The 27,058-nt window shown below is 44.8% G+C and overlaps 1 protein-coding gene across 2 annotated transcripts in view; it reads right to left on the bottom strand.

Moving 5' to 3' along the window:
* Positions 1-628: 628 nt before the first annotated feature.
* LOC128705400 (nephrin) overlaps positions 629-27,058 on the bottom strand; it is a 505,892-nt gene continuing 479,462 nt past the window's right edge. For both annotated transcript variants that reach the window (XM_070100632.1, XM_070100633.1), the window contains one exon: positions 629-2,597. In XM_070100632.1, the coding sequence (XP_069956733.1) occupies positions 2,052-2,597 (546 nt within the window). In that variant the 3' untranslated portion in view covers positions 629-2,051. The remainder of the gene's footprint in view (positions 2,598-27,058) is intronic.

Here is a 27,058-nt window from a genome sequence, read left to right as displayed (position 1 = left end):
GATGCCTGCTGTCCATGTTCACCTAGCAGTAAAATAGGTACCTGGGTGTTAGTTGACTGATGTGGGTCGCATCCTGGGATAAACCTGACCTAATTTGCTGGAAATGCTCAACATGACAACATAACCTCCGTGTAGTTAACTGCACTGAGGTGAACAACTCCCTCAGTTAACTGCACTGAGGTGAACAACTCCCTCAGTTAACTGCACTGAGGTGAACAACTCCCTCAATTAACTGCACTGAGGTGAACAACTCCCTCAATTAACTGCACTGAGGTGAACAACTCCCTCAGTTAATTGCACTGAGGTGAACAACTCCCTCAGTTAATTGCACTGAGGTGAACAACTCCCTCAATTAACTGCACTGAGGTGAACAACTCCCTCAATTAACTGCACTGAGGTGAACAACTCCCTCAATTAACTGCACTGAGGTGAACAACTCCCTCAATTAACTGCACTGAGGTGAACAACTCCCTCAGTTAATTGCACTGAGGTGAACAACTCCCTCAATTAACTACACTGAGGTTAACTAAAATATATAATACAGCTCATGGTATAATACTGGGTATAATAGGGGAGTGGGACAATCACTTGACTGTCAAAGTCTGCCAGACTTAATACCTTTCAGTAGCTCCATCCTGCCTGAAGGAAGATGACAGGGAAACCAGGTATGTTTTGTTCCCATGTGTAATTTTTATATACAAAAAGGTAGTTGTAAACTGCTGCTGTATCAATTTTTATTGAAATAAACAAGAAATCAGATGTAAGATGGCCGGTGTGTCAGGAATCTCTCAAGACAAGAACTTTCCACCAGAAGTCTCTCTCAGACACTTTCACCTTCGCAGATGTAATTTTCATTATTAACTATTAATTGATACTAATTATTCCATTCTTTTACATATATTTTTTTGTAGCTTCGTATTACAGTGGGTACATTAATGTCTGGCTGACTTCACATAGATGTAACGTGCATCCAGAGCGACACCCAAGAAAGAAATAGACACAGGTTTTCTTGCCTTATTGGTAACGCAGCAACAACACAACAATGGACACTTTATACAAGTGGTACAATTGTAAGAAAATCTAATATTAAAATGTTGTTATATGGAAAAGTATTCAGTAAATTTATCTCTATCTACTATCCCAGACAATCTTTTTCTTCTAAGGACTGATATTTCTCATCACACTTTAAGCACCTCCAAAATTTGGAGCCCTTCGTATTTTTTTAACGATGCATTTAATACTTAGTACACTACTAAATGTTTTACAAAAGGTTTATTCTCCCATTCGCATCGTTTATTCTGCATTTCGCATCGTCCTCAGGTAAGTTCGTGTCTTGTGGCTCTCCAATGGCATGTTCTCACAACCGACAGACCAGGGTTCGATCTTGGAGCAGGTCGAGACGTGCAGCATATTTCCTTTACTCCTGTTCACCGGGCAGTAAGTAGGTACCTGGGTGTTAGCTTACTGTTGTGTGTCGCATCCTGGGGAAGATGACCATGGAACTCTCCATGGAAATATGTCACACTGATTGTTTTTCCTGGGATAACCTGGCTTAATAGTCAGGATTAATGGTCTGAATAAACCCATCCTCTTAGTCACACTTTTTTTCAGTAACAGACGTAAACCTCGCACGATACTCTGAATATATTGTACTTACTGGGTCTCAGAGAACTTAAATCATAAATCTTGTTGGTGGGTCAGAGGATGAAGTCTTTCACTTTTCAGCAGAAACTAACAAAAAAAAAAGTATGATAGCCTGTCACACTCAATTTAGTACATTAACATGGTTATCTTGCGTGTCAACATCATAAACCTGACCACAACCTATAGTGTCAAAGACTGTACTAGCTCTGACCCGAGTCATTATTAAGGTCATGAAATGCAAGTAACAGTGTAATAAACCATTGTTTTGAACATGTTTAATTAACCTGACGAAATCTGATCACCAATATCCACAATAAAATCCCGTTGCCAGGCAAAGGGAGACATATACTGGCTCACACAGTTGATGTCCCGGGGAGCTATGAAGGTCACACTACTGGAGGGAGAGGTCACACTTCACTCTCTTTGTGGTCGTTCACTAGGGAGGTATCCGCTGTCACTTCATCTTCCTCCTGCAATATGGAAGGAGTGAATGCGTGCGCGGGTTGTGTTGGAGTGTTGTGGTGTTGGAGGTTCCCAGACTCGACTTCTTGGGCACACATCACCATGCTGCTTCCAGGGCATATGCTGACACCCATTTCCAGTATGCTGTCACCCATGTTGCCACCCACAATGCCGCCCATATTGCTAGCCACTGCTTCAGCCATGGTGCTGCCCATCAGACCACTTGACAACGTAGCGATAGTAGCACCAATGTTACCACTGCTGAGTGGAACGACAGTAGCACCTATGTTACCGCTGCTGAGAGGAACAACATTAGCACCTTTGCTACCACTGCTTAGAGGAACGAGGCCCCTAGACACAGGGGTCCCCGGCATGGCATGATCTATCTGGGCGTATATAGTTGGGTCTGCTTTATGTCGAGTGAAGGTGCCTGTTGCATAGTGACTAGTGCCCCGGGGGAAACACAGCTCTGCGTACATCAGCTCTGCGTTCTGTGTCAGAGATAAAGAAAACAGTATTACTGGAAGCCACTTTGTTATTATTATTATTATAATCAAAGAGAAGCGCTAAGCCACAAGGGCTATACAGCGCTGCAGGGTAGGGAAGGAAGCGAGGGAATAGGATGGCAGAAGGGAGGGGGGATGATCAGCAGGTTACAGAAAACAGCGGGGCAGGGGATAGTACGGGGGTAGAGGGTAGCAAGAGATTGAAGTAGAAAGGGCTGAAGGTATCAGAATTTGTGAAGCAAGTCAGTTGTTGTCAAAAAGTCAATGAGAGAGTCCGGATAAAAGGTGGGTCCATCAGCGAGAAGGGAAGGTAAAGAGAGAGCAGCGGAGCGAAGACGACGACAGAGGTAAATTCTGCGTGCTCGTTGATAAAGTGGGCAGTCCAACAGAATGTGGCTGACTGATAATGGAGCTTGGCAATTCTCACAGAGAGGAGCAAGACGCCTCTCCATGAGATATCCATGAGTAAGACGAGTATGGCCAATGCGAAGATGGGAGAGAGTAGTCTCCCAACCTCGACACTGGTGATAAGAAGACGGCCAGTAACCTATACTCGGTTTAATAGATTGAAGTTTGTTGCCGAGCATAGTAGACCAACGTTGTTGCCAACGGGTGTGAAGGTGGGAAGATATTGCAGTAAAATAGTCCGTAAATGGAATACCTCTATAAGAAACTGGTAGGTCATGTACTGCTGATCGCACAGCAGTGTCTGCCTGTTCATTGCCCTGTACGTCAACATGACCAGGGACCCAACAAAAAACAATATCTTTATGCTTGGTAAAGATGCGGCGTAGCCAAAGTTGGATACGGAGGACTAAGGGGTGAGGTGTATCAAATTTTTTTATAGCCTGTAAAGCACTAAGGGAGTCTGAGACAACCACAAATGATGACACAGGCACAGATGCAATACGGATAAGTGCTGTAAGGATGGCATATAATTCAGCAGTAAAAATACTAGCCGAAGATAGTAAATGCCCTTGTACGACGCTGTCCGGAAACACTGCTGCGAATCCTACGCCGTCAGAAGACTTAGAGCCATCTGTGTACACAGCAATGGCATGAGAATGAGAGTGAAAGTGGTCAAGAAAAAGAGAGCGGGAAGCGACCGTAGACAGTTGGGCTATCGAGCAAGGGAGGGAGAAAGAACAGACTCGAACAGCTGGAACTTCCCAGGGGGGTAGGGAAAAGTGAGATGCTACATGTACATAGAAAGGTGGTAGTTGAAGAGAAGACAAGAGCGAATGAAGGCGAAGAGAGAAGGGACGGAGTAAACAGGGGCGGCGAACAAATAAAGAATGTCTACTAATATCAGTGACCATTCTATAAATGGAAGGATTGCGGAGATCATGAGAGCGTACATAGTAGCACAGGCAATGGGCATCACGGCGATCGGATAAGGATGGAACGTTCGCTTCTGCATAGAGGCTCTCGACAGGGGAAGAGCGAAAAGCACCAAGGCATAAACGTAATCCTTGGTGGTGAATGGGGTTAAGGCTAGAGAGAGTAGCAGGAGATGCCGCTGAATAGATCTGGTCACCATAATCAAGTTTCGATAAAATAAGGGTGGAATGTAGGCGAAGGAGGGTTCGACGATCAGCTCCCCATGAAAGATGAGCAAGGGTTTTAAGAAGGTTCAGCCGGCTGTGACAAGTTGCCTTCAGAGAGGTAATGTGAGGTTTCCAGGATAACCTACGATCAAAGAGGAGGCCCAGAAACTTGACTATCACGTTCAGGGATACGGGAGGCATAGAGGTCTAGTGAAAGTGATTTGGTGGGTTTTAGTGCTGGAAAATTTAAACCCACGTGTGGTGGCCCAATTGGAAACACGGTCGACTGCATGTTGGAGAGAAACTGTAATGAGGTGACAGTCAGCGCCTGCACAGGCAATAGCGAAGTCATCAACATAGAGTGATGACCAAATATTTGATGGAAGACTAGAGGCCAAATCATTAATAGCAAGGAGAAAAAGTGTTGTGCTCAGAACACATCCCTGGGGGACACCTTCAGCTTGGATAAAGTCCGGGGAGAGCACATTATTAACCCGAACACGGAAATGCCTGTCAGTTAAAAAGTTCTCAAGGAAGGATGGTAGATTGCCTCGAAGGCCTAAGGAGTGGGCTTGGGCTAAAATATTATACCGCCAAGTTGTGTCATATGCCTTCTCAAGGTCAAAAAATATGGCAATAACTGAGTGGTTATTCGCAAAGGCATTACGAACATACGTATCCAAGCGTAGTAAGGGGTCTATGGTAGAACGTCCCTTACGAAAGCCATATTGACGAGTGGAGAGACTGTTGTGTCTCTCTAAATACCACACTAAACGTCTATTTACTAGGCGTTCCATTACTTTGCAAACTGCACTGGTAAGAGCAATGGGACGATAGTGAGAGGTTTCATGTCCCGTAGTGCCTGGTTTGCGGAAAGGGAGAACAATGGCGGATTTCCACAGCTGTGGAAGAACTTGTGACCAAATAAGATTGTAAAGGTGTAATAGGACTGCAAGGGCTGACTGATGTAAATGTTGTAGCATACGAATATGAATGTCGTCGGGCCCAGCTGCCGATGATCGACAAGCTGAGAGTGTTGCCTCCAGTTCTTGAAGTGTAAAATGCACATTACACTGTTCTTCTCTGAGAGAAGAAAAGTCCAAGGGTGCTAACTCTCTGGCAGACTTTGAGGAAAGAAATGAGGGGCATAGATGAAGTCCCTGAGAAATACGGACCAGATGATTGCCAATTTCATTGGCAACATCTAGTGGGTTTGCTATATCAACACCGGCAACCCGCAGAACAGGAGCCGGGTCAGGAGAATATTTACCACTCAGTTTTCGTACTTTTTTCCAGACTGCACTCATAGAGGAAGCAGAGGTGATGGTGGAGACATAATCTCGCCAGCAAGTGCGTTTAGCGTCACGGATGACACGGCGAGCGATCGCACGCTTCTGTTTAAAATCAAGGAGTCGCTCTGTGGTTCTATTGTACCGGTACCTGCCCCATGCAGCGCGTTTCAAACGTACTGCACGAGCACAAGCAGGAGACCACCAAGGCACGCATTTCTGAGAATGCCTGCCCGAAGTTTGGGGTATAGAATGAGAAGCTGTGGTGAAAACGGAGGACGAGAAGAGGTGTAAAAGCTCATCGATGGAGGACGAAGCAGGAACCTCTTTAAAAACAGTTAGGTGTGAGTAAAGGTTCCAATTTGCCCGATTAAATTGCCAGCGTGGGGTGCGAAGAGGTGGCGAATATGAAGGGGAAGTAAGAATGATTGGGAAATGATCACTGTCATGTAAGTCCGGGAGAACAGACCAAGTGAAGTCTAATGCAGCGGAGGAAGAGCAGACTGAGAGATCGATGCAAGAGAGAGTACGAGTCCGAGGATCAAAATGGGTGTGAGTACCTGTATTTAAAACATGGAGGGGGTGGGTGGCAAGAAAAGCCTCTAACTGAATTCCACGGGAATCACAGTGAGACCCCCCCCAGAGGAAATGGTGGGCATTAAAATCACCAAGTAACAGAATCGGTGGCGGTAATGACGAAACAAGGAAGGCAAAATCCGGAATAGATAATGCCCGAGAAGGAGAGAGATATAAAGAACAGAGCATATACCACCTATGTAAGTGGATACGGGCTGCTATGTAATGCAGCGAAGTATGAACAAATAGCTGATGGTATGGAATATCAGTGCGGAGAAGAAGGGCACTTTCATTAAAGGTCCCATCAGGAAAAGGATCTGAAGAATACAATAAATTATAGCCCGAGATGTGAGAAATAACAGCAGAGTGTAATTTTGGTTCCTGTAAGCAAACACCAACAGGGGCAAACTGGGAGAGTAACATCTGAAGCTCACCCCGATTACCCCTGAGGCCGCGTATATTCCACTGTAAATAGGCCATGATTGGCAATGATAAAGATACTTGAAATCCGCAGGTAAGGGTTCCTACGGACTAGAAGGGTTAGAAAAGTCCACATGCGGAGGCAGTGGAAAACGTTCAAGCAGCGAAGGAACGGTGCGCTGTGAAGAAAGGAGTTGCGCAGATGGAGCAGAGGAGAGAGAAAGAGCGGAAGGTGGATCAGTGTCCATTGATGGTTTGGTCTCTGCAATATATTCAGAGATTGCTTCAAGTGTTTCGGAATTCAGAGATGTCGTATGGGAGACAATATTGGGAATGGTAGGGGGAGGATGAGTAAAGATTGGAACTGTATTGGACAGTACCAAGGTAGGGGGGGGGGCGAAAGGGTGGAGGGAACTGGAGAAGCGTGGCAGGGGACAGAAGAGGCAGGAACCTGGGAGGTGGCAGAAGAGGAAGAAACTTGGGAGGGAACAGGGGAGGAAGGTACAGTAAGAGGAGGAGGGTGAACCTCTACACTTGTAACTGAGCCAGTGAGAGGGGAAGAACCAGGGACAGAGACAGGGAGGGTAAAATGAGGAGGTGGAAGATGGGTAGGAGGTGTTAACGGACCTTTTTTTTGACTTTTGAGAAGTAGAGGGACGATTGGGAGGAGGTGTCGTACGAGGTCTCGTCGATACTGAGGCTTGTGAGAGAGAACTCGAAGAAGCGAGATTAGACTGAGGCATTGAAGTAGGGACGTCTGAGCCGAGGACAGCAAAAGGATTAGATACAGGAGTGATTATGGGAGAGGTAACCACAGAGGTGGGTGTAGAAGATGGGATACCAGAAGTGGGGGGACGTTTTGAAACACGGGAATAAGAAACACGTGGGAGTCTCCCTTGGAGGCGGAGATGAGAAACTGCCATGGCATAAGGGAGACCTTCTGTCTCTTTGAGGTAACGGATTTCCCGCTCGTTTAGACCTGACAACGGCGAGAGTACGAAGGGTGAGCCTCATGACAGTTAAGGCAAGAGGGAGATCGATTGCAAGACGTATTAGAATGGTCATCGGCACCACAGACTGGGCATTCGGCGATAGATCTGCAATATTTCGCTGGATGGCCAAATCGCCAGCAATTTCTACACTGTTGTGGTGTAAGGATCACCTTTCGAACTTGTAACCGATGTCCTGCTATATAAACTGAGGATGGGAGTTCTCGGCTGTCAAAAGTTAAACGAGCCACATTGCTAGGGTATCGTCTCCGCCCACGGGCAGGAAGAACGTAAGTGTCTACCTTGAGGATTAGGAGATCTTGGAGTTCCAGCTGTTCTAGAATGTCAGAGCCACATGTCTGGAAATTTTGTTGAACTATGGTATGGGGCAGAATGACAGTACCACTACAAGAATTGAGGGAATGATGTTTTTCAAGAGTGACAGGAACAGTATCGATATGGGAAAGACGAGAGAGCTCATGAGCCTGGGTAGCATTCTGTACGGTAATGATGCGCGTACCGCTCTTAAGAGCATGAAAAGAAATATCTTTACCAACATGGCGTAGGAGTGCCTTGCCAATACTATGGTCAGAAAGATAGGCAGTAGAGGAAGTTGGTCGTAAAGTGAAGAATTTAGTCCATTGTTCAGTCTGAAACTGAGCGTGGAAAGGTAGTGAAGGACGTGTCGATCGTTTCTGAGAAGAACGAGAAGGTGGAGAAGTATCATCAGCAGGTAATTGTCGTTGGCGTTTAGGCGTGGGACCAGAGTTGGTCCGACGTGGAACGGGTCGGCGATTTGAAAATTGCCACACCGTAGAGGGAGAGGCCGGAAGCATAGTCAGAGGAGAGCGAAGGTCCGATAAATCGAAGGAGTCAGTTGAGGCCTCAGTACCTGAAGCGGGTGAGGAAACAGCACCAGCAATAGGTACAGAGGCATGAGGAATGTCTGAAGAGTGGTCCAAAGACTAGGCGGCGTCAGAACGGGGTGCGGTATCAAGAAGGGGCCCGGGGGTACCAGGTTCATGGACTAGGGCTGCCATGGTTAGGTTACTTCTTTCTTTTTGTTTTTAAGAAAAAAAAAAGAAAGAAAATAAAATAAAAATAAAAAAAGAATAAAAAAAAGGGGAGACCAGGGAGGGATAGTTCCTAGGAGGAATGAAAGGGCCAGAAATCTCCCTCCGCGCCCAAGAGGACCTCAGCACCGCAAGTAGTGCAGATGCAGCATGGAACCTGTGCCATACCCTACCCATCATGCTAGTAAACTAACAATCTGGGATAGCAACCTCACATCTGCCGAGCTACCTCGGTGGACAAAAGAGAGGGCGGCCGGATATCCGCCACAAAGCATACCTCCTTCGGGCACCACCCTCGGAATCCGAAAGGTGGCTTCCAGAGATACACTCGTCGCCCGAAAGACACCCAAAGCTACTCAGGGATACCGGAGAAGGATCGGGACATCCCCAGGCGATCCAGATTCCACGGCAAACTACGCCACCACTAAGAACCTCAACGGAATGGGATGGACCCCGGTATCCTTTCCCCTACCTAGGAACTAGCGCGCCTGTGGGAGAAATCCCAAAGGACAAAAAGAGGAAGGGCAAAAGGGAGGGGTGGGGAGGAGGAGGAGGAAAGGAAAAAGGGGAGGATGGGGAGGATGGGATAGGGGAGGGGAGATTGGGGGGTAATTAGGTTCGGTCTGAGGAAGAAGACCGACAGGTCTAATTCCTCAGACCAAGAGCCTCTTCACCACGCCAAGGAGCCCCCATTGAAGAGGAAGCCACTTTGTTGACGGTCAACTTAATACACAAAGAAAATGCATAATATATGACAACTAATAACCAAGATAATACTCTTGTGCTCTTTACTAATCTGTAATGTTAATTTTTAATAACTGTTTCCGTAAACCTGAGTCAGCTAATTCACTCCGGTCAAATGGCATTTGTATTTACGTGAAAATTGTCAACACCAAAGCAGTATTACTGTCTTGTGTTTCATTAACACTATCTGGTGTTTTACTGTATCCCTGTCTATCTTCCATTTTGACTTCGTCTCGGCATAAGAACATAAGAACATAAGAAAGAAGGAACACTGCAACAGGCCTACTGACCCATGCGGAGCAGGCCCATGTCCCCCCCACCCGGATTAGCCCAATGACCCACCCAGTCTGGTCATCTCCACTTAAGGATGGAGCATTGCATCAAATCCAGCAGTACAAGCTAGTCAGGTCCAACTCACACCCACCCACACCCACTCATGTATTTATCTAACCTATTTTTAAAACTACACAACGTTTTATTATTATTATAATCAAAAAAAGTGCTAAGCCACAAGGGCTATACAGCGCTGCAGGGTAGGGAAGGAAGTGAGGGTATTGGGCAGCAGAAGGGGGGAGGGGCGATCAGTAGGTTACAGAAAACAGCGGGGCAGGGGATAGTGCAGGGGTAGAGGGCAGCAAGAGATTGAGGTAGAAAGGGCTGAAGGTATCATCAGAGTTTGTGAAGTCAGTCAGTTGTTGTCAAAAAGTCAATGAGAGAGTCCGGATGAAAGGTGGGTCCATCAGCGAGAAGGGAAGGTAAAGAGAGAGCAGCGGAGCGAAGACGACGTTGGAGGTATATTCTGCATGCTCGTTGATAAAGTGGGCAGTCTAATAGAATGTGGCTAACCGATAATGGAACCTGACAATTCTCACAGAGAGGAGCAGGGCGCCTCTACATGAGATAACCATGAGTAAGACGAGTATGGCTAATGCGAAGACGGGAGAGAGTAGTCTCCCAACCTCGGCACTGGTGACAAGAAGACAGCCAGTAACCTTTACTCGGTTTAATAGATTGAAGTTTGTTACCGAGCAGAGTAGACCAACAGGGGAAGAGCGAAAAGCACCAAGGCATAAATGTAATCCTTGATGATGAATGGGGTTAAGGCTAGAGAGAGTAGCAGGAGAGGCCGCTGAATAGATCTGGTCACCATAATCAAGTTTCAATAAAATGAGGGCAGAATGTAGGCGAAGGAGAGTTCGACGATCAGCTCCCCATGAAAGATGAGCAAGGGTTTTAAGAAGGTTCAGGTGGCTGTGACAAGTTGCTTTCAGAGAGGTAATGTGAGGTTTCCAGGATAACCTACGGTCAAAGAGGAGGCCTAGAAACCTGACTATCACGTTCAGGGATACGGGAGCCATAGAGGTACAAAGGATGATCAGAGATGACAGAGCGTCTAGTGAAAGTAATTTGGTGAGTTTTGGTACTGGAAAATTTAAACCCATGTGTGGTGGCCCAATTGGAAACACGGTCAACCGCATGTTGGAGGGAAATTGTAATGAGGTGACAGTCAGCGCCTGCACATGCAATAGCGAAGTCATCAACATAGAGTGATGACCAAATATTGGATGGAAGACTAGAGGCCAAATCATTTATAGCAAGGAGAAAAAGTGTTGTGCTCAGAACACATCCCTGGGGGACACCTTCAGCTTGGATGAAGTCTGGGGAGAGCACATTATTAACCCGAACACGGAAATGTCTGTCAGTTAAAAAGTTCTTAAGGAAGGATGGTTGATTGCCTCGAAGGCCTAAGGAGTGGCAATAACTGAGTGGTTATTCGCAAAGGCATTACGAACATATGTATCCAAGCGTAGTAAGGGGTCTATGGTAGAACGGCCCTTACGAAAGCCATATTGGCGAGTGGAGAGACTGGTGTGTGTCTCTAAATACCACACTAAACGTCTATTTACCAGATGTTCCATCACTTTGCAAACTGCAATGGTAAGAGCAACGAGACGATAGTGGGAGGCTTCATGTCCCGTAGTACCAGGTTTGCGGAAAGGGAGAACAATGGCAGATTTCGACAGCTGTGGAAGAACTCCTTGTGACCAAATAAGATTGAAAAGGTGTAATAGGACTGCAAGGGCTGACTGATGTAGATGTTGTAGCATACGAATATGTCATTGGGCCCAGGTGCCGATGATCGGCAAGCTGAGAGTGTTGCCTCCAGTTCCTGAAGTGTAAAAGGCACATTATACTGTTCTTCTCCGAGAGAAGAAAAGTCCAAGGGTGCTAACTCTCTGGCAGACTTTGAGGAAAGAAAAGAGGTGCATAAATGGAGCCCCTGAGAAATACGGACCAGATGATTGCCAATTTCATTGGCAACATCCAGTGGGTTTGCTATATCAACACCGGCAACCCACAGAACAGGAGTTGGGTCAGGAGAATATTTACCACTCAGTTTTCGTACTTTTTTCCAGACTGCACTCATAGAGGAAGCAGAGGTGGTGATGGAGACAATCTTGCCAGCAAGTGCATTTAGCATCACGGATGACACGACGAGTGATCGCATGCTTCTGTTTAAAATCAAGAAGTCTCTCCTTGGTTCTGTTGTACGGGAACCTGTCCCACGCAGCACGTTTCAAACATACTGCACGAGCACAAGCAGGAGACCACCAAGGCACGCATTTCTGAGAATGCCTGCCCGAAGTTTGGGGTATAGAATGAGAAGCTGTGGTTAAAACTGACGTCGAGAAGAGGTGTAAAAGCTCATCAATGTAGGACGAAGAAGGAACCTCACTAAAAACAGTTAGTTGTGAGTAAAAGTTCCAATTTGCCTGGTCAAATTGCCAGCATGGGTTATGAAGAGGTGGTGAATATGAAGGGGAAGTAAGAATGATTGGGAAATGATTGCTGTCATGTAAATCCGGGAGAACAGACCAGGTGAAGTCTAATGCAGTGGCAGAAGAGCAGACTGAGAGAACGATGCAAGAGAGAGTATGAGTCCGAGGATCAAAATGGTTGCGAGTACCTGTATTTAAAACATGGAGAGGGTGGGTAGCAAGAAAAACCTCTAACTGAATGCCACTGGAATCGCCAAGTAACAGAAGTCGTGGCTGTAATGGCTAAACAAGAAAGGCGATATCCGGGATAGATAATGCCCGAGAAGGAGAGAGATGCAAAGAACAGTGTGTGTACCACCTATGCAAGTGGATACGGGCTGCTGTGTAATGCAGCAAAGTACGAACAAATAGCTGATGGTACGAAATATCAGTGTGTAGAAGGACACTTTCATTAAAGGTCCCATCAGGAAAAGGATCTGAAGAGTACAATAAATTATAGCCTGAGATGGGATAGATAACGGCAGAGTGTAATTTTGGTTCCTGTAAGCAAACACCAACAGGGAAAAACTGGGAGAGCAACATCTGAAGCTCACCCCGATTACTCGAGGCCGCGAATATTCCACTGTAAATAGGCCATGACTGGCAACAATAAAGATACCTGAAATTCGCAGGTAAGGGTACCTACGGACTAGAGGGGTTAGAAAAGTCCATGTGCGGTGGCAAAGGAAAACGTTCAAGTAGCAAAGGAACGGTGCATTGTGAAGAAAGGAGTTGTGCAGATGGAGAAGAGGAAAGAGAAGGAACAGAGGGTGGATCAGTGTCCATTGATGGTTTGGTCTCTGCAATATATTCAGAGATTGCTTCAAGTGTTTCGGAGATCAGAGACATTATATGGGAGATATCGGAGATGGAAGGAGGAGGAGTTTGAGTGAAGATTAGAGCTGTAATGGGCTGTACCAAGGTAGGGGGGGCGAAAGGGTGGAGGGAACAGGAGAAGTGTGGGAAGAGACAGAAGAGGCAGAAACCTAGGAGGTGGCAGAAGAGGAAGAAACTTGGGAGGGGACAGGGGAGGAAGGCACAATACGATGAGGATGAACCTCCACACTTGTAACAGAGCCAGTGAAATGGGGAGACCCAGGTACAGAGACCGAGAAGGTAAAATGTGGAGGTGGATGAAGGGAAGGAGGGGTTAAAGGAGATTTTTTTGGACCTCTGAGAAGTAGGGGGACGATTGGGAGGAGGTGTCGTACGAGGTCTTGTCGATACCGGGGTTTGTGATGGAGAACACGAAGAAGTGAGGACAGACTGATGGGTTGAAGTAGGGACATCTGAGCCCAGGACAGCAAAATAATTAGATACAGGAGTGACTATGGGACTGGCAACCACAGAGGAGGCTGCAGAAGATGTGACCCCAGAAGTGGGGGGACCCTTTGAAACACGAGAATAAGAAACATAGGGCAGTGTCCCTTGGAGGTGATGAGAAACTGCCATAGCATAAGGGAGACCTTCCACCTCTTTGAGGCAACGAATTTCCCGCTCATTTAAGTAGACCTGGCAATGGTGAGAGTATGAAGGGTGAGCCTCATGACAATTAAGGCAAGAGGGAGTTCGACTGCAAGACGTATTAGAATGGTCATCGGCACCACAGACTGGGCATTCAGCTATAGATCTGCAATATTTTGCTGGGAGGCCAAATCGCCAGCAATTCCTACACTGTTGTGGTGTAGAGATCACCTTCCAAACTTGTAACCGATGTCCTGCTACATAAACAGAAGATGGGAGTTCACAGCTGTTAAAAGTTAAACGAGCCACATTGCAAGGGTATCGTCTTCGCCCACGGGCAGGAAAAACATAAGTGTCTACCTTGAGAATTGGGAGATCTTTGAGTTCCAGCTGTTCGAGAATGTCAGTGCCACATGTCTGGAAATTCTGTTGGACTATGGTATGGGGCAGAATAATAGCACCACTACAAGAATTGAGGGAATGATGTTTTTCGGTAGTGATAGGAATAGCATGGATATGTGAAAGAAGAGAAAGATCATGAGCCTGGGTAGAATTCTGGACTATGATGATGCGCATACCACTCTTAAGAGCATGAGAGGAAATATCTCTACCAACCTGGCATAGGAGTGCTTTGCCAATACTATGGTCAGAATGATAGGCAGAAGAAGAAGTCGGCCGTAAAGTATTTAGTCCATTGTGTGGTCCGAAACTGAGTGTGGAGAGGGAGTGCATGATGTGTCGGTCTTTTCCAAGTAGAATGGGAAGGTAACCAAGTAACATCGTCAGGAGATTGTCGTTGGCATTTAGAAGTGGGACCAGAGTCGGTCTGACGTGAGACGGGCTGGCGATTCGAAAATCGTCTCACCATAGAGGGAGAGGCGGGAAGCATAGTCAAAGGAGAGCGGAGGTCAGACAAGTTGAAGGAGTCAGTGGAAGCCCCGGTACCTGAAGTGGGTGAGGAAACAGCACCGGCAAGAGGTACAGGGGCCTTAGGAGTGTCCAAAGAGTGGCCAAATGATGAGGCGAGTTCAGAACAGGGTGCGGTAACAGTAAGGGGCCTGGGGGTAGCGGGGTCATGGATTTGGGCCTCCATGGTTAGGTTACTTCTTTCTTTTTGTTTTTACGAAAAAGAAAGAAAATAAAATAAAAATAAAAAAGAACAAAAAAAGGGGGACCGGGGAGGGATAGTTCCTAGGAGGAATGAAAGGGCCAGAAATCTCCCTCCACGCCCAAGATGGCCTCAGCACCACAAGTAGTGCAGATGCAGCATGGAACCCATGCCATACCCTACCCTTCATGCCAGTTAACCAGTAATCTGGGATAGCAGCCTCACATCTGCCGAGCTACCTCAGTGGACAAGAGAGAGGGCGGCAGGATATCTGCCACAAAGCATACCTCCTTCAGCCACCACCCTCGGAATCTGAAAGGTGGATTCCATAGATACACCCATCGCCTGAAAGACACCCAAAGCCACCCTCCAGGATACCGGAGAGGGATCGGGACATCCCCAGGAGATCCAGATCCCACGGCAAACTATGCCACCACCAAGAACTTTAATGAACTGGGATGGACCCCGGTACCCTTCCCCCTACCTATGAACTAGTGTGCCTGTGGGAAAAATTCCAAAGGCCAAAAAGAGGAAGTTCAAAAGGGAGGGGTGGGGAGGAGGAGGAGGAAAGGAAAAAGGGGAGGATGGGGAAGATGGAATAGGGAAGGGGGGATTGGGGGGTAATTAGGTTCGGTCTGAGGAAGGAGACCGACAGGTCTAATTCCTCAGACCAAGAGCCTTTTCACCACGCCAAGGAGCCCCCCTTGAAGAGGACACAACATTTTAGACTGAATAACTGTACTCGGGAGCTTGTTCCACTCATCCACAACTCTATTACCAAACCAGTGCTTTCCTATATTCTTCCTGAATCTGAATTTTTCCAACTTGAAACCATTGCTGCGAGTCCTGTCTTGGCTGGAAATTTTCAGCACGCTATTTACATCCCCTTTATTTATTCCTGTTTTCCATTTATACACCTCGATCATATCCCCAGTAATTCTACGTGTTTCGAGAGTGCAGATTCAGGGCCCTCAATCTATCCTCATAGGGAAGATTTCTGATACATGGGATCATCTTTGTCATCCCCCTCGGTACGTTTTCCAGAGCATTTATATCCATTCTGTAATACGGTGACCAGAACTGAGCAGCATAGTCTAAATGAGGCCTAACCAAGGATATATAGAGTTGAAGAACAACCTGAGGACTTCTATTATTTATACTTCTAGATATGAAGCCAAGAATTCTGTTAGCTTTATTGCGAACACTAATGCACTGTTGTCTTGGTTTTAGATTACTTCTAACCAGAACTCCTAAATCCTTTTCACAATCAGTAGTATTAAGATCTACATTATTTAGTTTATATGTGGCATGGTTATTTAACTGTCCAACATTTAGAACTTTGCATTTGTCACCATTAAACTGCATCTGCCACTTCTCCAACCATTGCATCAGTCTATTCAAATCATCCTGGAGTGCTCTAGTGTCCTCATTAGAATGAATTGCACGGCCTATTTTGGTGTCATCAGCAAATTTGCTTATGTTGCTATTTATTCCCTCATCTATGTCGTTTATGTAAATTGTGAACAACAACGAGCCCAACACTGACCCCTGAGGAACACCGCTTGTGACGTGCCCCCATTCTGATTTCTCCCCATTTATGCAAACTCTCTGCTGTCTATTTGTCAGCCATGCCTCTACCCAGGAAAAAATTTCTCCTCCTATTCCGTGTGCCTTAAGTTTCCTCAATAGCTTCTGGTGTGGAACTCTATCGAAAGCCTTACTGAAGTCCATATACACAATATCATATTCATTACCATGATCTACCTCCTCAAACACCTTAGTGAAAAAAGTTAGTAAATTTGTAAGACAGGAACGCCCCTTTGTAAAACCGTGTTGAGATTCATTAATCAATCTGTGCCCGTGAAGATGGCTACGAATTGCTTCTGCAGTTATTGATTCCATAAATTTTCCCACTATGGAGGTAAGGCTTATTGGTCTATAGTTCGAAGCCAAGGACCTGTTATCTGCCTTGTAAATAGGTATTACATTTGCCATTTTCCACTTATCAGGTACTATGCCAGTTTGTAGTGATATGTTAAAAAGATTAGCTAAAGGTATGCTAGGTTCCTCTTTACATTCCTTTAACACCCTTGCAAGCAGTTCATCAGGGCCTGGGGATTTGTTAGGTTTTAGTTTCTCTATTTGTCTGTGGACCATGTCACTAGTTATCGCAATCGTACATAGTTTATCATCCTGTTCTACATAATCTATTATTTCAGGAATATCGCTAGCATTTTTCTGGGTGAAAACTGAGAAGAAGTAGGTATTGAGAATTTCACACCTATCCTTATCACTGTCAGTGATCTGCCAAGTTACTCTTAAGTGGGCCAATCTTGTCCCTAATCTTACTTCTGTATACCTGAAAGAACCCTTTTGGGTTAGTCTTTGAATCCCTTGCGACCTTAGCCTCATAATCCCTTTTTGCTTTTCTTATTTCTTTCTTTCTCTCTTTAATTGAATATATTGATTTCTTAACTGCCCACCCCCTCTTTTGATACGCCTATATATGCCTCTCTTTTGACCAATGAGATGTTTTAATCTACTGTTCATCCTGGGTGCAAAGGGAGCAAAACAAACAGCACAAAACTTTTGATTTATATATTCCTTCACCAATTTAGAACAGAAGTATGTACACTATATACACTATGTACAGCAATAGGTATTAGTGCACTTCACGGTAAGCAAGGCAGAATAGAAGCCACTAGAGAGCAGACCGTGCTTCAACCAGCTCTAGAATGGGAATGACAAGGGCAGACAGGAGAGTGGTACCCACATAACCTCTGCAATTGCCAAAACCATCTTCTCATTGGCTGGAACCTGGGTACTGGTTGAACGACGGGGCCCCATCGTCAACCCTCAGTCACCTGGTTCGTAAATGAGGGTGCGTACATGCGCCGAATAAAGGTTATGTACTCTTTGCATGCCACACCTACTCGGAACAAAAGTTGTCTGGGCAGCTAGAACTATGCTCTGAAAAACGTCATATTGGTAACCAAGATCACCTACCTGACCCATAGTCAGGACATCCCAATTTAGCCCACCCAGGTAATTTTTCAGTCCCATGAAGTCGGCCAAGCGAAAATCTGGGACAGAGATTTGATTGCAGTTATCTGGGTAATTCCATGATATATTGAAACTAAGTGATTTGTGATCACTTTCCCCAAGCTCATCATTAACCTCAAGATTATTAATTAGTGAATCTTTGTTGGCAAGAACCAAATCAAGCAGATTGTTTCCTCTAGTTGGTTGTCACAACCTGTTCTAAAAAGCAATCCTGAACCGTATCAAGAAAGTCACTAGACTCAAGATTTCCTGTCATATTGTTCCAATCAATTTGTCTAAAGTTAAAAATCTCCCATTATCACAACATTTTCATATCTAGATGCCTTATGAATTTCGTCCCATAACAGCTTACTGCCCTCCCTATCAAGGTTTGAGGGCCTATAAATCACACCCAAAATTAATTTGTCACGTCCCTCGAGAAACTGTAGCCAAACAGATTCTGTGTTCGATGTTTCTAATCTTATATCATGTCTAAGACAACAATTTAAATTACCTCTGACATACATGGCCACACCACCACCCTTCCTGTTGACCCTATCAGTATGGAATAGTTTATAACCCTGTATGTTGCATTCAGAATGCATTTCTCTATTCAGATTGAACCAGGTCTCTGTTATACTAATAATATCTATATTACCTACACTTGCAAGCAATCTTAGCTCATCTATCTCATTTCTTAGACTCCTACTATTTGTATAGTAAACCTAAAGGGAGCTAGTCACTCGTTGCCCTCTACTACCTCTCTCCGTTTGTTGATCAATTGGTTTGCCATGCTATCCTTTCTTGCGAATCTATCCTAGCAGTCTATTCGCAGTTTTGGCACTACAGTACCTGGATGGAAAGTTCTTGAAGGCTGAAGTTAACTTCATACATAGTAGGAAGGGAAATGACACACAGAGCCCTTTGATCCATCAAATTATAATAAAAAAGAAGCACTAAACCACAATGGCTATACAGCATGGCAGGGCAGGGAAGGATGCAAGGGTATCGGGTAGCAAGAGGGAGAGGGATGATTAGTAGGGTACGGAGAACAGCGGGGCAGTGGATAGTGCAGTAGTACAGGGTAGCAAGAGGTAGAGTTAGAAAGGGCTGAGGGGAGTGCTAAAGGTATCATCATCAGAGTTTGTGGAGTAAATCAGTTGTTGTAAAAAAGTCAGTGAGAGTCAGGATTAAAGGAGGGTCCGTCGGCAAGAAGGGAAGGTAAATAAAGAGTAGCAGAGCGGAGACGACTTTGGAGGTAAATTCTGTGTGCTTGTTGATAGAGTGGGCAGTCTAACAGAATGTGGCTAACAGATACTGGAACCTGACAATTCTCACAGAGGAACAGGGTGCCTCTCGATGAGATACCTGTGAGTAAGACGAGTGTGGCCGATGAAGACAGGAGAGAGTAGTCTCCCAACCTCGACAGGTATAGGCATAGGTTATGTCCAGTAACCTATACTCGGTTTAATAGAATGAAGTTTGTTATAGAGCAGATCAGACCAATGTTGTTGGTGCGAAGGTGGGTAGCAATTACAGCAAAATAGTCTGTGAATGGAACACCTTTATATGAAACTGGGAGGTCATGTACTACTGACCGTGCAGCAGTGTCTGCCTGTTCATTGCCCTGTATGTCAACATGACCAGGGACCCAACAAAATACAATATCTTTGTGCTTGGTAGAGATACGACGTAACCAAAGTTGGATACAGAGAACTAGGGGGCGAGGTGTGTCAAATTTTCGTATAGCCTGTAAAGCACCGAGTTGAAACCACAAATGATGATACAGGCATAGATGCAATGCACATATGTGCTGCAAGAATGGCATGCAATTCAGCAGTAAAAATGCTAACCAAGGATAGTAAATGCCCTTGCACGACATTGTCCGGAAACACTGCTGTGAATCAGACGCCGTCAGAAGACTTAGAACCATCTGTGTACACTGAGATGGCACGAGGATAAGAGCGGGAGTGGACAAGAAAAAGAGAGTGCGAAGCTACTGTAGGCAGCTGGACTTTCGCGCATGGAAGTGAGAAAGAACAGACTCGAACAGTTGGAACTTCCCAGGGAGGTAGGGAAAAGTGAGATGCTACATAAACATAGAAAGGTGGTAACTGAAGGGAAGACAAGAGCAAATGTAGGCAAAGAGAAAAGGGATGAAGCAAACAGGGGGCGACGAACAAATAATGTCTACTAACATCGGTGACTGCTATATATGGAAGGATTGCGGAGATCATTAAAGCGAACATAGTAGCGAAGGCAATGGGCATCACGGCGATCAGACAAGGATGGAACATTCGCTTCTGAATAAAGGCTGTGAGGGAAAAGTTCAATAGGTAGGAATACCGAGAAAGTATATAGTAACAATAGTTTCATTGCCGGCTACTTGTTAAGATAGGGTAAGTCCAGCTCCGGCTATTCCCCCCCCCCTTTTTCCCTGTCCCCAAAGGTGATAGTTTGATTGCCGGCTGCTTGTTAAGGTAGGGTCAGTCTCGCTCCCGCTATCCCTTCCCCTCCCTCTTCCCCCCCCCGAAAGGTGACGTGTGGGGCTCCAGCCAAACAGTAATCACTCGACTCACAGCTCCCAGCACTACTGTAAGTACATGCCTGCTCATATTCTAGTGGACTTATTGGTTGAAAGCTTCACTTTTGACCAATAATAAACTTAGTCCTTTCAGTCTTGCTCTGTTAAATGTCTTAATAATCACCACGTTTTTTAGGTATTGTACTTATCATTGAGAGTGATTTCTTAAGCAGTAGTTAACCTGTCTCTCTTTCCAGCTTGAAATGACAAAATGGGTCACCTGCCAACCAACGAGTAGAATTGAAGGAGACGGACTAACGTTCTGAGATATCCCATTTTTTATCCACTTACCTGTTTGTGTATGCAAGTAGCAGGATATAACCCCTCATCATTGCAGTGGTAAAGAACCTGCTTTCCTGTCATCTGGACGGATTATTGACGGCTATAAAATCTGTGAGGAACGAGCCGGTGGGTTGTCACCAACACCTGTGACCCCCCCCCCATCATCAGCAACGGCTACGATTTCAACAACAAGCAGTGTCACCAACACCAGACACCCAAGTTTTATATATATATATATATAAATATTAGCGTTGAATTCAGTTATCATTTATATTTTTCATTTTCTTTAATGTAAGATTAATATTTCATATTTATGTGTTTTATATTTCATATTTTCTAAATAATAAAGTGTTTGTCAGCTTTTCCTTTTCTATGCATTAATTTTCCTGAGGAGGAGCCAGCCTTAGTAATACTGACTGAAGTTGTTACAGGGCTGAGTAAGCCTTCACAGGATCAACTCGACTGAATCAAGATTCAACTCCATCTTGAATCTATCATTGGAACTTCAACGCCGCATACCACAAATGGTTACCACCAGCCATGAGTAATCATTCTCTACGGTACAAGTATTTAAAAGATTTGGTGATTGTTATAGTCTCAATTTATTGTAAGTCAAGTCAGGCAGGTGATATTTAATTCTGCCTCCTTTTCGAGCTTTAAACACTTTGGAGGATTAGACTCTAGGGACCCGAGATTTTCCAGTGACAATTTGTTTCAGTGAGCTCTATTATATCAAGGGAACTGTCGTAGGACACTCTTGATTTATTGGTGAGAAGAATGGATGGTCAAGGGACCCCATTCTACTTACTGTTTGCTCGGAGCCGGCATAGAACCCTTAGTTTTCATTAATACATATTGTTTAATTGAAGCAGGGATCGAGCCCTCTGGTTTATTTACAGTTTGAGTGGAGCAGGAATTCAGCCCTCCGTTTTCTTTGATACCCGTTTCATTTTCCCCTGATAGTTTTCGTTATTCTTGCAAGTATGGAGGAATACCAGTTTTGGATGAATGCTGGAAGTTAGGAATAACAGGGAAAAATTTAGAAGCTTTCATTAGTGCTAAGATACAGATACTAATGCCGGAAAAAAAATCCCCCCCCAGTACCAACAATACCACCAGTCCGATAACATTCTTCTTTGCAAATATACAGGGTCTAAAGCCAGCAACAAACAACAAAATACCTTTCATCCGTGGACTGCTTGCAGAGGCAAAGGCAATGTTCGCGGCTTTCACTGAGACCCACATAAAGGATCACTTGGACAACGAAATATGGATCCCAGGTTACAACCTATACAGATGTGACAGAGTGAACAGGCAAAAGGGGGGGGGGTTGGCCTGTACATTGCAGAGTCACTTGTTTGCACAGAACTGCTAAATGCCTCAAATGATGTAGTGGAAGTTTTAGCAGTAAAGGTCGAGAACCAAAACCTAGTCATTGTGATAGTCTACAAGCCTCCGGATGCAACATCCCAGCAATTCCAGGAACAGCTGTTAAAAATTGACCACTGTCTGGAAAACCTTCCAGCTCCTGCACCCAACATCTTGCTCCTGGGGGATTTCAACTTAAGGCACCTAAAATGGAGGAATATAGCAAATAATATTGTTGCAGTAATAACACCAGGAGGCAGCTCTGATGAAAACTCACACTCACGCGAGCTTTTAAATCTCTGCACAAAATTCAATTTAAACCAGCAAATAATAGAGCCTACTAGACTGGAGAATACACTAGACCTCATCTTCACTAACAATGATGATCTGATAAGAAATATCACCATATCAAAAACAATATACTCAGATCACAACATAATTGAGGTTCAGTCATGTATGCGCGGAGCCCCAGACCGACATAATGAGATTAGTCACGAGGGAGCATTCACCAAATTCAACTTCAATAACAAAAACATAAAGTGGGACCAAGTAAACCAAGTCCTAACCGATATAAGCTGGGAAGATATACTAAGCAACACAGACCCCAACTTATGCCTAGAACAGATTAACTCGGTAGCACTCGATGTATGCACAAGGCTTATTCCTCTAAGAAAAAGGAGGAGTAGATGTAAAACAGAAAGAGACAGGCGCTCCCTTTACAGGCGACGGAAAAGAATAACAGAGCGGCTAAAAGAGGTCAATATATCTGAAATGCGTAGGGAGACACTGGTCAGAGAAATAGCAAGCATCGAACTTAAGCTAAAAGAATCCTATAGGAGTCAGGAATCGCGGGAAGAACTAAAAGCCATAAATGAAATCGAAAGAAACCCAAAGTATTTCTTCTCCTATGCCAAATCAAAATCGAGAACAACGTCCAGTATTGGGCCCCTACTTAAACAAGATGGGTCCTACACAGATGACAACAAGGAAATGAGTGAGCTACTCAAGTCCCAATATGACTCAGTTTTTAGCAAGCCGCTAACCAGACTGAGAGTCGAAGATCAAAATGAATTTTTTATGAGAGAGCCACAAAATTTGATTAACACAAGCCTATCCGATGTTATCCTGACGCCAAATGACTTCGAACAGGCGATAAATGACATGCCCATGCACTCTGCCCCAGGGCCAGACTCATGGAACTCTGTGTTCATCAAGAACTGCAAGAAGCCCCTATCACGAGCCTTTTCCATCCTATGGAGAGGGAGCATGGACACGGGGGTCGTCCCACAGTTACTAAAAACAACAGACATAGCCCCACTCCACAAAGGGGGCAGTAAAGCAACAGCAAAGAACTACAGACCAATAGCACTAACATCCCATATCATAAAAATCTTTGAAAGGGTCCTAAGAAGCAAGATCACCACGCATCTAGAACCCATCAGTTACACAACCCAGGGCAACATGGGTTTAGAACAGGTCGCTCCTGTCTGTCTCAACTATTGGACCACTACGACAAGGTCCTAAATGCACTAGAAGACAAAAAGAATGCAGATGTAATATATACAGACTTTGCAAAAGCCTTCGACAAGTGTGACCATGGCGTAATAGCGCACAAAATGCGTGCTAAAGGAATAACAGGAAAAGTCGGTCGATGGATCTATAATTTCCTCACTAACAGAACACAGAGAGTAGTCGTCAACAGAGTAAAGTCCGAGGCAGCTACGGTGAAAAGCTCTGTTCCACAAGGCACAGTACTCGCTCCCATCTTGTTCCTCATCCTTATATCCGACATAGACAAGGATGTCAGCCACAGCACCGTGTCTTCCTTTGCAGATGACACCCGAATCTGCATGACAGTGTCTTCCATTGCAGACACTGCAAAGCTCCAGGCAGACATCAACCAAATCTTTCAGTGGGCTGCAGAAAACAATATGAAGTTCAACGATGAGAAATTTCAGTTACTCAGATATGGTAAACATGAGGAAATTAAACCTTCATCAGAGTACAAAACAAATTCTGGCCACAAAATAGAGCGAAACACCAACGTCAAAGACCTGGGAGTGATCATGTCGGAGGATCTCACCTTCAAGGACCATAACATTGTATCAATCGCATCTGCTAGAAAAATGACAGGATGGATAATGAGAACCTTCAAAACTAGGGAGGCCAAGCCCATGATGACACTCTTCAGGTCACTTGTTCTATCTAGGCTGGAATATTGCTGCACACTAACAGCACCTTTCAAGGCAGGTGAAATTGCCGACCTAGAAAATGTACAGAGAACTTTCACGGCGCGCATAACGGAGATAAAACACCTCAATTATTGGGAGCGCTTGAGGTTCCTAAACCTGTATTCCCTGGAACGCAGGAGGGAGAGATACATGATTATATACACCTGGAAAATCCTAGAGGGACTAGTACCGAACTTGCACACGAAAATCACCCACTACGAAAGCAAAAGACTTGGCAGACGATGCACCATCCCCCCAATGAAAAGCAGGGGTGTCACTAGCACGTTAAGAGACCATACAATAAGTGTCAGGGGCCCGAGACTGTTCAACTGCCTCCCAGCACACATAAGGGGGATTACCAACAGACCCCTGGCAGTCTTCAAGCTGGCACTGGACAAGCACCTAAAGTCAGTTCTGGATCAGCCGGGCTGTGGCTCGTATGTTGGTTTGCGTGCAGCCAGCAGCAACAGCCTGGTTGATCAGGCTCTGATCCACCAGGAGGCCTGGTCTCAGACCGGGCCGCGGGGGCGTTGACCCCCGGAACTCTCTCCAGGTAAACTCCAGGTAAGATCCAGGAAAGAGAAAGAAAGGAGAAAGAGAACCTTGAAAGACAGGAGAAAAGGGAGAGAGAAAGAATTGAAAGAGAAAGCCAAGAAAGACAGAAAGAGAGCGAGAAGACAAAAAAGAGCGTGATAGACTTGATCGTGAGGAAAGAGCTAGAGAACGTGAGTTGAGAGAGAGAGAGAGAGAGAAAAGGATCGCGAGCTCGAAAAAGCTCGCCTTGAATTAGAGAATAAAAAAGTTAACTTTCTCACAACAGCAATTAGAGGAAGGAGTAATGGAACAACGTGCAGCTAGTACACCTATTCCAACACCTAATTTACCTCCCTTCACAGAGGGGGAAGATATTACTTCATACATTATCAGGTTTGAAAATACCGCCACCCTCTGTGAATGGCCTGCCGACACCTGGGCTACCAGGTTAGGAATGTTATTTTCTGGTACAGCTTTGAATATCTATGCAACTTTGTCGCAGGATATCATATGTAATTATAACCTACTGAAGAAGGCAATCCTTAAAGCATATCAAAAAACCACCAATTCTTACAGGAAAGATTTCAGGTACGCCACCTTACAGCCTGGCCAGAACTTTCTGCAGTTACAGGTAACACTCTTTCGTTTGTTCGACTTTTGGATAGAGAGTTCAGGAATTGATCACAGTTATGAATCTTAGAGATTTCATGGTTGCTGACCAGTTCCTGACAGCTCTTCCTCACCAGATACGAACATTCATTAGAGAACGTAACCTGATTAAAGCTGATGAGGTTGCTGAGGCCGCTGACCTGTATGCTGAGGCTCACAATTCCTATAAAGACCTAAAGGGATCGAACCCTAAGGGCAAGGGTTCATCAGATCTTCAGAAATCAAAGCCTCTAGTGGAAAGTACAATGACTTCTTTTATTCCTGTTTGTCATTTGTGTGGTGTTAAGGGACATAAACGTCCCGATTGTCCTTCTATGAAGGTCCAAAAAGTTGGAAGATGTTTTAAAGACTGTAATGACCAGGCACCCTTCTGTTCAGGAACAGTTAATGGACTTAATGTATCTACCATTTTACGAGACACTGGATGCACATGTATAGTCATTTCTGATAAGCTGTTCCCTAATCTTAAAGAAACTCATTCCTCTGCTATACTTTCAGATTACTTGGGCCGTACAGACACTTTTCCTACCATCCATTGTTACATTAGGTCTAAATGGTTCACAGGTTGGTCTGAAGCCGTACTAGCTCCCATCACTTCTTGCTCCGTACTAATAGGTAATGTAAAAAGTGCCATTCTTCCTTCTGAGCTTGACCTTTCATCACCAAAGATGGATATAAGTGTTTCAGATCCTCTTCCTGTAGAGTCAGAGAAGCCCCTCGAAAGTTCAGATGAGACAATGTCTCGTGAGATTCATGTGGAATTAAAAACCAGTGATGCTACTCTCGAAATCACCGGTTCACTTGTTACATGAAAGTGAAGATATCACCTCCGATACCATAAATGTCTTGACTAGGGCTCAGACCAAAGCCCATGCTTCTCCTACTGTCCATCCTTTGATTTTCCCTGACTTTAAGCCTTTAGATATATCGAAGGACTCCTTTATCAATTTACAACGTAATTGCCCTTCTCTTCAGAATTGCCATAATGCCGCTAAACAAAATCAAGTTATCCAAAGGAAAAACTTTTCATATAAATTTGAATATATAAAAGGTATCTTGTACAAGTCAGTATTCAAATTAAATTCAGATGAGATAGACTATTCCATCTTAGTTGTTCCAAGTCAATGCAGAGACTGTTCTTAAAATGGCTCATGACCTGCAAGTGGCCGGACATTTCTCGCATCGTAAAACCTTAAATAAAATTAGGGAAACCTATTTTTGGCCAAAAATGTCTTCAGATGTCACTACCTATTGTAGATCGTGTAAAGTTTGCCAACTTTCATCCTCCCGAGGTACCAGGCGAGTACGTATGGTCAAAATGCCTATCTTTACGGTACCGTTTGAAAGAGTAGCTATTGACATCGTTGGTCTTTTATCTAAACTTTCATCTGGGGGACATAGATATATATTAACATTAGTTGATTATGCTTTGAGTTTCCCTGAAGCCGTTCCCTTAAAGACCATAACTACTACAGAGGTGGCTGAAGCCCTTTTGTCTATCTTCTCCAGAGTGGGCATCCCTAGAGAAATTTTGTCTGACCGTGGGACACAATTCACATCTGACTTAATGCAACATCTATACCAACTTCTGGGAGTGAAGCCTCTCTTCACCACACCCTATCATCCCAGCTGTAATGGGAGGATTGAGCGCCAGCATTCGATTCTCAAGTCCATTTTAAGGAAACTTTGCTCCCTTAAACCTAAGGA

The sequence above is a fragment of the Cherax quadricarinatus genome, chromosome 73 (genome assembly GCF_038502225.1).
Source record: "Cherax quadricarinatus isolate ZL_2023a chromosome 73, ASM3850222v1, whole genome shotgun sequence".
NCBI lineage: Eukaryota > Metazoa > Arthropoda > Malacostraca > Decapoda > Parastacidae > Cherax > Cherax quadricarinatus.
Note: the sequence above shows the minus strand (reverse complement) of the source record. Positions and strands in the feature narration are given on the sequence as shown.